Source organism: Desmodus rotundus, chromosome 12 (assembly GCF_022682495.2).
Source record: "Desmodus rotundus isolate HL8 chromosome 12, HLdesRot8A.1, whole genome shotgun sequence".
Classification (NCBI taxonomy): Eukaryota; Metazoa; Chordata; class Mammalia; order Chiroptera; family Phyllostomidae; genus Desmodus; species Desmodus rotundus.
In genome coordinates this window covers 19,812,835-19,825,968 of record NC_071398.1, presented here as the reverse complement: position 1 = coordinate 19,825,968, position 13,134 = coordinate 19,812,835, and the positions used below count along the sequence as shown (strand labels likewise).

Here is a 13,134-nt window from a genome sequence, read left to right as displayed (position 1 = left end):
CATCTCGTACAGAGCCTGGGTCAGAATCTACACCCTCAGATATGTGGTCTGGTGTTTTATCCACGCGGCAGCTCCTCAAGCTGAGCTCACCCTGACCCTCCTGCTACGTGAGCCAGGGCCCCTCAAAAGTCACTCCCCTCCAGGCCCCCAAATATGTTTTCCTACAGCCTGTGTCAAGTCCTGCATCGAGCTACGGAAGAACTAGCCGGGAAGAACAGAGGCGGGAACTGGGACTTCTGTCACCACAGAGCAGGGCTGCGGGAATGGGACTCCAGGGGCTGAGATGTGCACTGCAGCAGCCGGCACCCGGGAACGCTGAGACGGAGCCCCTGGACCAGCTGGCACAAGCCAAGTGCTTGTCGGACGCCCTTAGGCACACCGAGCTTCCTCGTCTACAAAATGGGCACCACTGCTGCACAGGCTTGTCGTGGCAACTAACATGAACTCACATACATGAACATGATATGTAAGCTCTGTAGAAAAAGGTTGCTATTATTAAAGCATTGCTGGGATCCAGATGGGATAAGTTTGAAGCTGTCTGGCCATGCATTTGAGGGATTAGAAACCCCTGAGGCCCTGGGTATTGTGGACCCAGGCTGGCTCAGGGGTCCTTGTGCCTGGCTCTGCCCCCACTCTCCAGTACCCACGGTAACATCTGTGTTCCATCAGTGTTTTCGCAGAAAGCCAAGCCCACTTGCATCTCAGCAGAGATGCCAAGAAGTTGACACCCAGCTCCAAGAGGGTTCCAGCCTAGGGGTCGGGGGACATACAAACTCCAGGAAGAAGCAGCCATCTTGCCAGGCTGTCCCTTGGCATGGTTGAACAACCTTTGGTCCTCCCTGTGGGGAATGTGGACGTTCACCTGTGGCCTGCAAGACAGCCTTTAATTCTCTAAGAAATGCGAGCCGCGGTGCAGATCTGCTTCAACGTACGCTGGTGGGGTTGCGCAGGCCACGGCCAGGCCCAGAGCATCCTGGCAATTCTCGGCCCCCAACTACACCACCTGTTTGTCTGGAGGCCAACCGGTTCCCAGCAGGACTGGAGTCAGCCGAGGGTGTCACGTGCTCTCCTCCAGCTCGCCTAGCCCTCTCCTGGCCTGCAGTCACGTGGGAGGGGTGGGGGAGAATCGGGGTGGGGCCCAGCCCCCTACACACCCGGCTGACTGTCCTACACCCTTTTCCTCCCACAGGTGCAGCCCCTGCCCACTCCCCACAGCCTTAGCCCCCCCATCCCCTCACCCACCGGCGGCACCTGTCTGGTGGTGCGGTTACCTCCTGCCCATGTTTAATTCATGGCTGGGGCTTGGGACCAGCTTCCAAAGAAAGGAAAGAATTCCCCTGGGATCTTGCCCAGTTCCTGCCCACCTGCAGGGCACACGGTTGTGGCCCCCGCCTCCTGCCTGGGTTTGGGGCTGGGAGTCAAAGCCACTGATGGGCCTGAAGGACGCTGTCCCAGCCAGGGCATGGCCACCATTTGTTAATCCGCAGCCCTGGAATGTCTGTGGGCCAATCAGCAAGGTCTCCAAGGGCTCCCCGAGGGCTCTAATAATCCTGCAATGATTAGCAGGGGCCATGGGGTCAGTGCACACCACTTGGTCTGTAGGGTGGCTGTCGGGGGGGCGGCCGGGATTGCAGCTATCAGTCTTTTTTCATGCCAGCCCGGATGGGAGGCTGTTTGGACGCACTGCCTACTCACCAGGCTCCTCCTTTTGTCTGCCAGCCCAGCCTGACTCCTCGAGATTGTGAATAGCTCCATCCAGCCCGTGAAGCTAGCTGGACGCTGGACGGCTGAGCCAGGCTGCTCCTGGATCTTCCTACAGGCCCCATGCTACGGCTGAAGCCCTCCCTTTGGCTGGGGTGCCGCTGGCCTGGCCTCCTGCCTGTGCTCCTGGCTCTCCTTGGCACAACCTGGGCAGAGGTGCAGCCGCTCCAGCTGTGGGAAGAGTGGGCTCCAATGTCTGGAGGTAAGGGGTCCCGGGTCAGAAGAGGTGGAGGAGCTATGACCTCTGCAGAGGGGAGCGAGAGGGCTTCTGGAAGCAAACCCCAGGCCTGAGCCCTGGGCATGCTGGTGTGGTTTAAGGAGTGACCCAAAGAGTCTCGAGGCCCAGACCGAATGGGGAGGCTGGGCTGGGGAGGAGGACGGGGTGGGCTGGGCTGGAAGGAGGAATACAGCCTGTAGTTTGCAGCTGGGATGAGAGGAGCCCCAGCTAGGGGACTTCTGCAAACCCAGGGCTGGCCCCCTCTTCACACCCAACCCCCAGCCCCTATTCCCCACTCTCTCGCCCACCCCAGCTCTCACCCAAGCTCCTTTACACCTGCCCCTCCCTCAGCCCAACTTCTTCACCTCTTAGTCACCCCCATCCCTCTGCTCCAGACCCTCCCACAGACGGGCACCATCCTCCTGTCCCACCTCAGGTCTTGTTTCCTGAGGGCAGAATTGCATTCTCATCTTGACATGGTGACTCCCACTTCCCCACTCAGGAGACGGGCCAGGTCCCACCGCTCAGGTGGGCCTGACCTTGTCTCCCACCCCAGCCCTGAGCAGGAAGGAGAGTTTCGGGCTCCTCTCCCTGCACAACCGCCTGCGCAGCCGGGTGCAACCCCCTGCAGCCAACATGCGGAGAATGGTGAGTGCCCCAGCCCGGGCTCCCGGAGGGGGCGGCTGGAAGGACAGCCCTGAGGAGGGCTCAGGAGGCTACATGGGCACCAGGTCACCTAGCCCACAGAGGGGACCCAGTCTGGTTGCTGGGGGCTCCACAGTCTCCTGCTTCCCAGAGGGCAGTCCTTTGGCCTTTCCTCACATCCCATCCACGTTGTCCTGGAGACCAGAGGCACAGAAGGAGGAGCTTCACGAAGGAGTCCCAGCAAGAAGGAGGGGCTGGGGACCAGGAAGGGGTCTGTGTGGGACCAGGACCCAGGGCTTCTCTGTGGGTTTGTCTGGGCAACTGGGAGGGGCCCCTCCAAGTTCCCTGCTCACTCACTGGGCCTGGAGCAGGTGGGTTTCCCATCACCCCTGATTGAGTCTTTGCAGCTGGAGGTGCCATCCTGGGGCCCAGAAACTCTGCCCCAATAGTGTGGGACCCCAGCAGCCCCAGGCCACGTGAACAGCTAGGGAGCAAGGGAGGGACAGGCTGGGGCAGCAGGGTTCCCCATGGCTGCCTCCCACAAACTCCTCTGAGGCTGGCTGAGGGCTGGTGACCTTGGGAGCTCCCAGAGCAGTTTCCCACGAGTGGGGGCAGGACAGGCGAACAGGAAGGGGTCACTTCTCCCCCTCTCCCTGCTTTGCAGCAGCCCTGCCGCTCCTTCAGGCCCAGGTCCTGGCTCCCACTCTCCCTCCCCACATTCCCAGCCCCAGTCTCTGGTGCAGGTGTGCTCCCAATCAGCTGGTCAGCATAAGCCTTAGAAAACGGTATTCTATAAAAGGTGCAAATGCAGTCCCCGCAAATTAAGTGCCCACTCACCTCCCTCACACCTGTGACTTTGGCCCCTGGAGGCTCCTTGGGCTTTTGTCCAGTGGGGCTGAGGCCCTGGGGGAGGTTCGGGCTGCCGAGGGGCCCCGGCTGTAGGCTTCGTCAGCAGTGAAGTCACTGTGGCCCCTGCCCGGGGCCTGCTGTGGGTCAGACCCCAGGCACAGCACTCACCTCCCTGTATCCATTTAATCCTCCCAGCAATCTGAGCCTATCAACCTTGGTGTCCCCATTTTACAGCTGAGGACGTTGAGTCGCATGGATATTAGGGGTCTGCTGGAGGTCACACAGCTGTCATGAGGTGGTGACCCCCAGGCATGGCAGTGGGGTGATGTGTGTTATCCTGACTGCAGAAGGCCTTGTTTCTGGAGGGGGTGCAACTGGGTGGGGCTGGGGGAAGGCCACCTTGCGCCTGGGAAGGGAGAGCAGATTAGACCTGCCTCAGGGAACTCTGCTTTCCAGCACCCAGGGCACTGGGGCCCAGGACCTCTAACACCCTTGCTGGTCTTCCTTTCCTGTTGGCACCCTAACACCCCATGGCCAGGGTGTGGGGATGGGATACAGAGGCAGGGCTGCTGCAGCTTTTGGCATCAAAGGGAAGCCGAGGGGTAGCAGCTGAGCCTTTCTGACAATGGCCAGGACCAGGTGTAGCTCACAGCACACACAGCCAGTGTGGGAGGCCAGGGCGCTTCCCGCGGCTCACACTACCAGGTGGGAAAAATTCCTGCAGAAACCCATCCTGTCACTGGGACTGGCACCCAGTAGCCCCTATTCCCCTCAGGGTGGTGGCGCCACGGTCAGGGCCACAAGGTGCCCCCACAGGAGTCAGGAGGATGGAGGCTCGAAGCCCGAGTGGAGCAGGCCCTAGGCTGGGGGTCCAGACAGCTCCCGGGGTTTTTCCAGTACGCCTTGGAGAGCTCGGTGCAGGTCCCGTCTGGCCTTCCCTGGTCACAGCGAAGTGGGTAAAACCCCACCCAGAACAGTCAGGTAGCTGAGCTGGCCCAGGACTGTCTTCTCTGCAGGACTAGCCGCCCTGGGAACATGCAGGAGCTGGTAGGAGAGGGCCCCCCGCTGATGCCTCTGTTTATACCTCCCCCAGGACTGGAGTGAGAGCCTGGCCCGACAGGCTCAGGCCAGGGCGGCCCTCTGTGGCAGACCAGCCCCAAGCCTGGGGCCCACCCACTGGGACACTTCACACGTGGGCTGGAATGTGCAGTTGCTGCCTGTGGGCTCTGCATCCTTTGTCCAGGTGGTGGGCCTGTGGTTCGCAGAGGGCCAGTGGTACAGCCACGAGGCGGCCGAGTGTGCCCACAATGCCACCTGCACCCACTACACTCAGGTGAGGCCCCAGAGCTGTGGGGGTCAACTCAGAGTGGCTAGAGTTTGTCTCAAAATTAGCAGCTGTTTTTCCTTCAATTTGCATGGTTTTACTTTTTTCAGCTTTAAATATGAAATATTTCAAACATGAATCAGATAATGGGCTCCCTCTCACCCGCTACTTAGAATTAGAACCCATTACCTGTTTGCTTCTCATCTCTTTAAAAGGGCGACGACTTCAAAACTGCACTTTGATTTTATTCAATTTACACTCGTTCTTTTTTATATTCTTGATTTGGGTTCTTAGCTCATCCGTTTTGTCTTTTTCATTTCTGCTTCACGCATTTAAAGCTGTAGATTTCGCCTAACTCTGCTACCTGCATCCCATGCACTTTGACACTTAGCGTTTCTGTCGTCACCCAGGGTCCACATGTGTCCTGCTTTTCATCAGGGTGTTGTCTCTGATTTCGAAATGTGCACTTAAATTGCCAAATACGCTTTCCTCTTTACTTACTCCTCAATTGCTTACTGTAGATTGTATTGCACAGAATTCATAGAACATGGCCTGTAGGGTATTGGTTCTTTGGTATTGGATGAATCTTGCTCTGTGGTTTAGTGAGGGATCGACATTTGCAAGGATGCCGTGAACTCCTAAAAAGAATGTATATTCTTTACTTGTTGGACACATACGTATGACTACATGTTCACCTCTCCCTCCTCATACTTATCATTTTTAGTGGCCGTCGGAGTGTGCAGAGCTCTGCCTGTGTTTTAACCACTTGTTCTTATTTCCAAGTTGTCACTGATTCTAAGATTTTAGATCTAAGTTTTGAGAACTGTTAAAGACCTGTGTCCATTAGCTTTTGTTGCACGACACACACGACCCCCAAATTTAGCATCTCACCATTCTGTAGGGGCAGTTTGGGTTGGGAGCAAGCTGGGAGGTTCTTCTGGTTTTGGCTGGGCCCACTCACCCAGCCACAGTCAGCTGCTGAGTTGGCCAGATGCTGGACTGTCTGACGTGGCCTCAGCGGGCTCATCTCTGCCCTAGGAGGGCTCTCACCCACCAGGAGCCTTGCTCTCGTGGTGGCTTGAGCGGTTTTATGAGGGTAGAAATTGCAGGCTCTCCTGAGGCCTAGGTTCAAAACTGGCCCAATATCTCCTCTGCTGCGAGGCCACAGGGCCAGCCAGACTCAGAGTTGGGGAAAGAGAGTCCTTCTGTTGATGCAAAGGACTGCGAAGCCACATTTAAAGGGGGGCTGAAGCGAGAGGTGTGGCCATTTTTGCAATCTGTCACGAGGCCTTTTGTGTCCAAGTCCTTCTTTTGTGACTCTCTTCCACCCATCCACAATTTCTCCTCCCTTCAGGTATCTTCTGACCCTCACCCCCACCCAGAAAGCCTTCCTAGAGTATTCCCACCCATCCTACAGCCCCACCCATCATAGCAGCTACTCCTGAGGCCCCAAGGGAGGGGAGGGAGCTGTCTGCCTGGTTTGGGGCCAAAGCTATACCCTCCCTGCCCAGTTGAGCATCACCTGTGCTGCTGGCCCCAGACTGGCAATGGGGGTGGCCTGATAGGATTTCTGAGCCCCTATGTCTCCCACAGCTTGTGTGGGCCACCTCGAGCCAGCTGGGCTGCGGGCGACACCACTGCTCTGGGGACCAGGCTGAGATGGAAGCCTTTGTCTGCGCCTACTCCCCTGGGTAAGCCCCACCATGCTGCACTATCAGGGCTGGTCTGGGCAGGACACTTTCACCCTAGGGGAGATGCCCACCCACTCACCCAAAAGGCCTTGACCTCTTGGTCTGCACCCTGTGGGAGAGGGTAGAAGGGGGTCAGGGATCACGTGCAGAGGTGGTAGCACCCGCGATTGCGGCCATGCAGAATGTGGTCTCCTCAGGTGCCTCTTTCTGGAAGCACTACCAGCTTCAGGGAGTGACCCAATGTTAGTTTGGAGGTCCTCTTTTCTTTCCTAGGAAACCCCCCAGTCTCACCCAGCTCCCTGGCTCCCTGGCTGGGCCAGAAGGAGCTGAAGGGATGGGTGGGGCAGACAGCAAGGTCCGCCCCTGCCCGGCCCAAGGCCAGGCAGGCCCTTCCTGCCCTCTGGTGCTTGTTCTCACAGAGGCAACTGGGAGGTCAACGGGAAGACGATTGTCCCCTATAAGAAGGGTGCCTGGTGTTCACTCTGCACGGCCAGTGTCTCGGGCTGCTTCAAAGCTTGGGACCATGCAGGGGGACTCTGTGGTGAGTGTCCACGTTGCCTGCCTCCTTCTGGGCAGTGGATGTATGAGAGCTTGATCCGATGACGAGAGGAGGGCAGCCGCATCCTGAGGGGTGGTCCCAGGAGCCCTGGGCCTCCGCACCCAGGAAGCACCTGCCTGAAGGCCTCCTTCCAGATTTCCCTCCTTATCTGGCCAGAGGTCCCCAGGAACCCGTGCCGCATGAGCTGCCGGAACCACGGGCATCTCAACATCAGCACCTGCCACTGCCACTGTCCCCCTGGCTACACGGGCAGGTACTGCCAAGGTAAGGCACACCTGGGGTTCCAGATCACAACAGCGTGAGGTACCCAGGGGGTGGAGTCCAGTCCCCCACACAAGCAGGCAGCCCCCAGGGGTGCAGAGGGCCTGAGCGCAATGCATATACTCTTGTGCACACACACACATACACACACACACGCCAGGGAGCATCAAGTGTGTGAGGGGCTCCGACCGTGAATGTGCCTGTCCACACAGTGTGTGCAGCCGTTCGGCACGCTTGCACTGGGCGCTGCCTGTCTGCCAGACCCTGAGCTGTGCAGCAGACTCAGTGGAATCACACCGGCCCCAGAGGCTCTGGGTGGTGGGAGAAAGACAGAATTAGGATTCAGAAGTGGACTCTTCGCCCACTGTCTTCCCTCCCCAGCTGTGACCACAGGCAGGTCGCCTCCCAAACCCCAATTTGCTTTTCTCTACAACGAGGTCAAACCGAACATGCCACGTGTGGCAGCGTTCCGTGCCTCAGAGGGGTGGTCTCTCTGTGGCTGGCCAGTCCTGCATGTCCACAGCCTGGGGAGGGGCAGCGTGGGGCCCAGGGGCTACGCTGAGCGCGGTTTCTTCCTGGCCTCCTGGCAGTGCGGTGCAGCGTGCAGTGCGTGCACGGCCGTTTCCGGGAAGAGGAGTGCTCCTGCGTCTGTGACGTGGGCTACGGGGGAGCCCAGTGCGCCAGTGAGTCCTGACCCAAGGGCCCCCAAAGCTGGGCCCCTCCCAGGACCCTTCATTGGTGTGCTGGATCCGGCTCAGACCTGCTCATGGTTGCCCATCGTGCACATCTCTTCCCAAGTCCATGTTCAGTGACATTGGTAGCTTGAAACGAGCCACGGTGTGGTATTTACACCACAGAAATTGGCAAGTGCTACAAATCAGAAATTTCTTTTTGAGGAAGAGAGCTGGTTGTCACACGTTTACAGCACACCACTGAACCCGGCCCACACTCCGGCGGGTGGCACCTTGAGCTCAGCTCCCGGGCAGAGTGGGCGGGTTAACACCACGCTGACAGGAGATCCCCCCACACACACTCAGGCTCCCCTCCCCTCAGCCAAGGTACACTTTCCCTTCCACTCCTGTGATCTGAGGATCGACGGGGACTGCTTCATGGTGTCTTCGGAGGCAGACACCTATTACGGAGCCAAGACGAAATGCCAGGTGACAGTTGACCCCTGTCTTCCCAGGCGTCCCCTTAGGGTCTCGAGCAAGAGTCCTAATGAAGGGACACTGGACTAAGAGATGGTCCCTTCAGCATCTTCTGACCTGATTCTCATCATTAGCATAAAGCAGGGTCCACTCAGAGGCCCATAGAAACCACGAGGTCACTTAATGCGCTGAGGGACCAGGGACAAGGCCCCACCAACCTCCATCTAAGGAGCTGTCCTGACTCAGTGCCACCTGCTGGTGGCGAGCAGGTTCGGGGAGGCCAGAACTGAGTGTGTTTTAGGAGAACCAGAAATCCAGATTTTTCACTGGCATCTCTAGATTTATTAATGCTGACAGCCAACTCAAACGAATTTAAGGCACTGAGCAGGTAAAACAAAACCCTTCCAATGGCCGGACGCTGTCAATCTGGACCCCTGGGGTGGGAAGGGGGGCCCCACTCTAAGAGGCAGGAGGCTGTGGTGGGGCGGTGACGACAGCAGAGCCAGCACCCCTGCTTGCTGTCTGTGGCCATGGTGGTGTGGCAGGAGGGCTGGCCTGAGACCTGGGACCCTGCTGGCATGACCCAGAGCGGGCATTGCAGGGAAGGGGCGGGGTCCTCGCCCAGATCGAGAGCCAGAAAGTACAAGACATCCTCGCCTTCTACTTGGGCCACTTGGAGACGACCAACGAGGTAACCGACAGCGACTTTGAGACCCGGAACTTCTGGATTGGTGAGTGTGGGGGCTGGGATGCCCCCGCAGTGCTGGAGAAATCTGGGCTGGGGAAACCCAGAGCACCCCCAGCTGACAGTGAGGGTGTGGTGAAGGCTGGGAGCCCAGAATGGGGGTCAGGCTGCAACCCCCTCCCTGGGGAGAGAGCCCAAGCAAGAAAAAAACCACAAGGGGGACTGGAAGAGCAGGGAAGCGGGGTGGGGGCTGGGACCAGACAGGCCTTAGGCAGCAGGCTCAGGGCTTGGGGTCCTCCTTTCTTGTGTCCTGGGGCCAACCTTGACTGCCCCGGCCCAGGGCTTACCTACAAGACCTCTAAGGACTCCTTCCGCTGGTCTACCGGGGAGCACCAGTCCTTCACCAGTTTTGCCTTTGGGCAGCCTGACAACCAGGGGTGAGTCTGGGGTGCCCCTTCCTGGGCCCACCTTCTCCCCTGAGTCTGCTCGCTAAGCCTCCACACACCGCTGAAGAACTTCCACCCAGCCTGCTGCCTGGCTGAGCCCTCTAAGGGTCTGAGCCTCACCTGATACCCAGGCACCCGGGAAGTCAGGGCCCAGCTGGGTGCTGAGGTGGGGCACATCCCGGGCCTCCAGGTGTTCACATAAAAAAAAGGAACCCAAGAAGGCTTTATCCATGGCCCCTCCATCTATTATCCATCCCCCGCACCCCCGTGTCTGTATCAATGCATTGACTCCCGAATTCTGAAGCTATCCGCCCACCTGCACCCGCTCACACAAAATCTGCCCACCCGCCAGCCTGTGCTGAGGGCCTTCTGGTTATATGGCCCTGCCCTGGTCTTCAAAGTCACAGGAATGCCCAGGGCAGGGGTGACAGGGGTGGAGGTGGTCAGGCTGTGTGGCCACCAAGGCTTCCAAATATCTCACCCAACCCTCCCTTGACCTCCTTGGCGGCAGCCAGGCCTGTGCCCCTGGCCCACTTCCTAGAGGCAGTAAGCCTGGTTGGGCTCCCAGGCACACCTCTCCCTGCTGGGAGGGAGGACATGGGCCTGTCTGTTCCAGGTCCCCTCCCCACCCCCTCATTGGCTGGTATGGCTGAGCGATCACAGTGGGTGGGTGGAGTTGCCTCCCAGGTAGAGGGTGTGCCAAGACCTCTGGGCTTCCCTGGGGAGAGTTGCAGTGGTCTGGGAAGCAGGGGAAGGAGCTTGGGTCAGGTCTGGATCCCAGAAGCCCCATACACAGGACAGAGGCACTGAGGTCTCTTAGATGCAGGGGACCTGCTGGGATGGAGGAGTTAAGCCTCTCCCAGACTCCTGACATCATTCCTCCTGAGTGCCCGACATCTTGGCCCAGCAGGTTTGGCAACTGCGTGGAGCTGCAGGCCTCGGCTGCCTTCAACTGGAACGACCAACGCTGTAAAACCCGAAACCGCTACATCTGCCAGTTTGGTGAGGGACCTCCCATGGCCCCCCACCCCTGTGGCCCTGTCCCCTGGGGTGGCTGCCAGCCCCATCCAGTTGGCCAGGACATCCAGACAGCAGGCCTGCAGTGTTTCGGCACACAGGGCCACTGAGAATGCCCTGCTCCAGGCGGGCAACTCAGAGGCCTGGAGAGGGGAGGCGGGCCCAGCCTCACTGAGTACAGCATTCACACAGTGGTCGGACTGAACGCACAGCCTGACCTGGCTTTCTCCAAGGTCCCTTCCTTCTGTCACTGAAATTGCTACCTGGGGGCCTGTTGGGTTCCTCAGTGTCACCTGACTCTCTAGAGCCCAGTGAACTCTGGTGCGGGGGGGGGGGGGGGGGGGGGGGGGGGGGGAGCGGCGCTGAGGGGAAGCCTAGCCCAAACCAGCTCCCAGTACCACCTGCTGGGAGGGTCTGGAGCTACACGGGACCATGGCCAAGGGTACTTCTGGAGGGTACAAGTGCAGCAGGGTCCCCATCCCAAGACTCCCTGGGCTGCCATCGAGCCTTGCTCTGTTCTGCTTCCTTTCCAGCTCAGGAGCACATTTCCCGCTGGGACCCAGGGCCCTGAAACTCAGCCACACCTCTCTCCTTTGCCTCTGCCTGCACCAGCTCTACTTACCTGTCTGACCATCTCTCTGGAACAAGGTCCAGGCCAGGGCTTCAAGCCCAACATCTGTAGAGGTCCCAGACCTTGCAGGAAGTGGGGCGGGGCCAATAGGGAGGCTAGCATAGGGGAAGGGGAGCCTGGGGCCCCTCAGCCTGCTTCTGATTGGGGAGATGGGCCTCAATTAGGTGGTGAACAAGAGCCAAGGCCAGGGTTGGAGGAGACCGAGACCGCTCTCCTCCATCCAGGCTGGACCCTCTGGGGCAGATGGAGGTTCCTCGCAGCCCACAAAAGATTAAACTAAGTTATGAAACAAACCTGTGGATACTCATTTTGAAGGGGAATTCAGATGAGCCAGGATGACCCTGGAGAACCAGAGAGTGCCTGAAGCTCAGAGAGTGCGGTTGCCTCCTGCCTGCCTGAGCCCCGTCCCTGCTCACCCACCCAGGCTGCCCTCTGGCTGTTTCAGGCCCAGCGTTCCTGAATAGTGCATAGATGCAGAAGCCTCATTTGCATCCCTGATGTCTTGCTCCAGCTCCTCCCATCACTGCCTATGTAGGCTTTGTGTTTCTGTCCACACCTTCTCCCTTTGTGCTCTATGCCTGCTCCCGTGTTCCTTCTTTCTCTGTGATTATCTGCACTGGGGTCTGTGTGGCCCCGTCTCCCTCCTCTTCCTGCAGTGGTGAGAGGGTCCAGGCAGGCACTGTCACTACTGTCCAGAATGGGCCACGGCCCACTTGCGTGCTGTTGTGTGCGCATGTCCAGTTGCTTTGCTGGTTGCAGGCAGAAGTGTGGCCTGGGGCCACGGGAGGGGCAAGAGTACCAATCACAGGGCTTAGCTGCAACCAATAGACACAGCTCTGGCTAATCATGGCAGAAAAGGAGTTGATCCTAAGAACAATGATTTTAAAATAGTCCAAGGACTTCAATAGATATTCTCCAACATGACACGCAAGTGGCCAACCAGCGCATGAACAGTGATCAGCATCGCCAGTCATTGGGAAATCCAAACCAAACCACAATGGGGCACCACTTCACAGCCATTAGGACAGCTGTTTCCAAAGAAGCAGACAGTAACGGGTGTTGATGAGGACAGGGACCGACCGGAGCCCTCACACACTGTTGGCGGGGTGACATGGGCCGCCACTGCTAAAAAACAGTTCGGCAATTCCCCAAAAAGTTAAACACAACTACACGTGACCCAGCAGTTCCGCTCACAGGCATGTGCCCAAGAGAACTGAAGACAGGAACACACACGAATTCCTATACACAGAGTTCACAGCAGCAGCACTCACAATAGCCAAAAGGTAGAAACTGCCCAAATGTCCACCAGCGGATGAATGTGTAGGAAAATCACAGTGTGCGCATATGATATCACGGTGTGCGGTTAAAAAGAATCAAGTACTGATGCATACCACAAGGGGGGTGAACCTTGAAAATGTTATTTTAAGTGAAAAAAGCTAGTCACAATAGGTTACACAATAGATTCCATTTATACGAAACATTCAGAATGGGAGAATCAGTTGAAATAAAGGGGCAGTAGGAGAGTGGGGAGTAGCTGCTTACTGGGTGCAGGTTTGATTCTGGAATGATAGACATGTCGTAGAGCTCAGGTAAGTGTGGGACTCGAAAAGTCACGACCGTGGGTGGACCAAGTGCACCACACGGACTGATTTCGTGTTGTGAAAATTTCACCTCAATTTAAAAGCTGAAAAAGGACAATGGCTGGTCGCAGGATCCTGGGGAGACTCAGAGAGCCAGGCCGGGCACCTGTGTGGCCAGAAACAGTGGCCAAGCCCCGCTGCAGAGCCAGTCTGGGTGGACCCCCGTGCCCTGCTGCAGGCACGGGGACTGCGGTGTGCACTCCAGCAGCCACCACACTGGAGCCACCCTCGTGGCGACTCTGTCCATCTGGATGCCAGCA

At 58.1% G+C, this 13,134-nt stretch overlaps 1 protein-coding gene across 5 annotated transcripts; it reads left to right on the top strand.

Annotated features, from left to right (window-relative positions):
- The first annotated feature begins 1,445 nt into the window (after positions 1-1,445).
- On the top strand, positions 1,446-11,527 carry LOC112300678 (C-type lectin domain family 18 member A). Of its 5 annotated transcripts, XM_045191997.3 has the most exons (13): positions 1,446-1,576; positions 1,720-1,963; positions 2,481-2,626; positions 4,566-4,805; positions 6,390-6,487; positions 6,907-7,028; positions 7,203-7,310; positions 7,898-7,990; positions 8,361-8,467; positions 9,057-9,186; positions 9,481-9,577; positions 10,497-10,588; positions 11,137-11,527. In XM_045191997.3, exons 2-13 carry the CDS (start codon positions 1,825-1,827, stop codon positions 11,172-11,174), a joined length of 1,410 nt encoding a protein of 469 aa, XP_045047932.2. In that variant the 5' UTR covers positions 1,446-1,576; positions 1,720-1,824; the 3' UTR covers positions 11,175-11,527. The 5 variants fall into 5 exon arrangements, with proteins under 5 accessions (XP_045047932.2, XP_024411733.2, XP_045047933.2 ...); XM_024555965.3 differs by lacking the exon at positions 1,446-1,576 and having other exon boundaries at positions 1,604-1,963; positions 2,535-2,626; XM_045191998.2 differs by lacking the exon at positions 1,446-1,576 and having other exon boundaries at positions 1,604-1,963; positions 9,135-9,186.
- Positions 11,528-13,134: the final 1,607 nt, after the last annotated feature.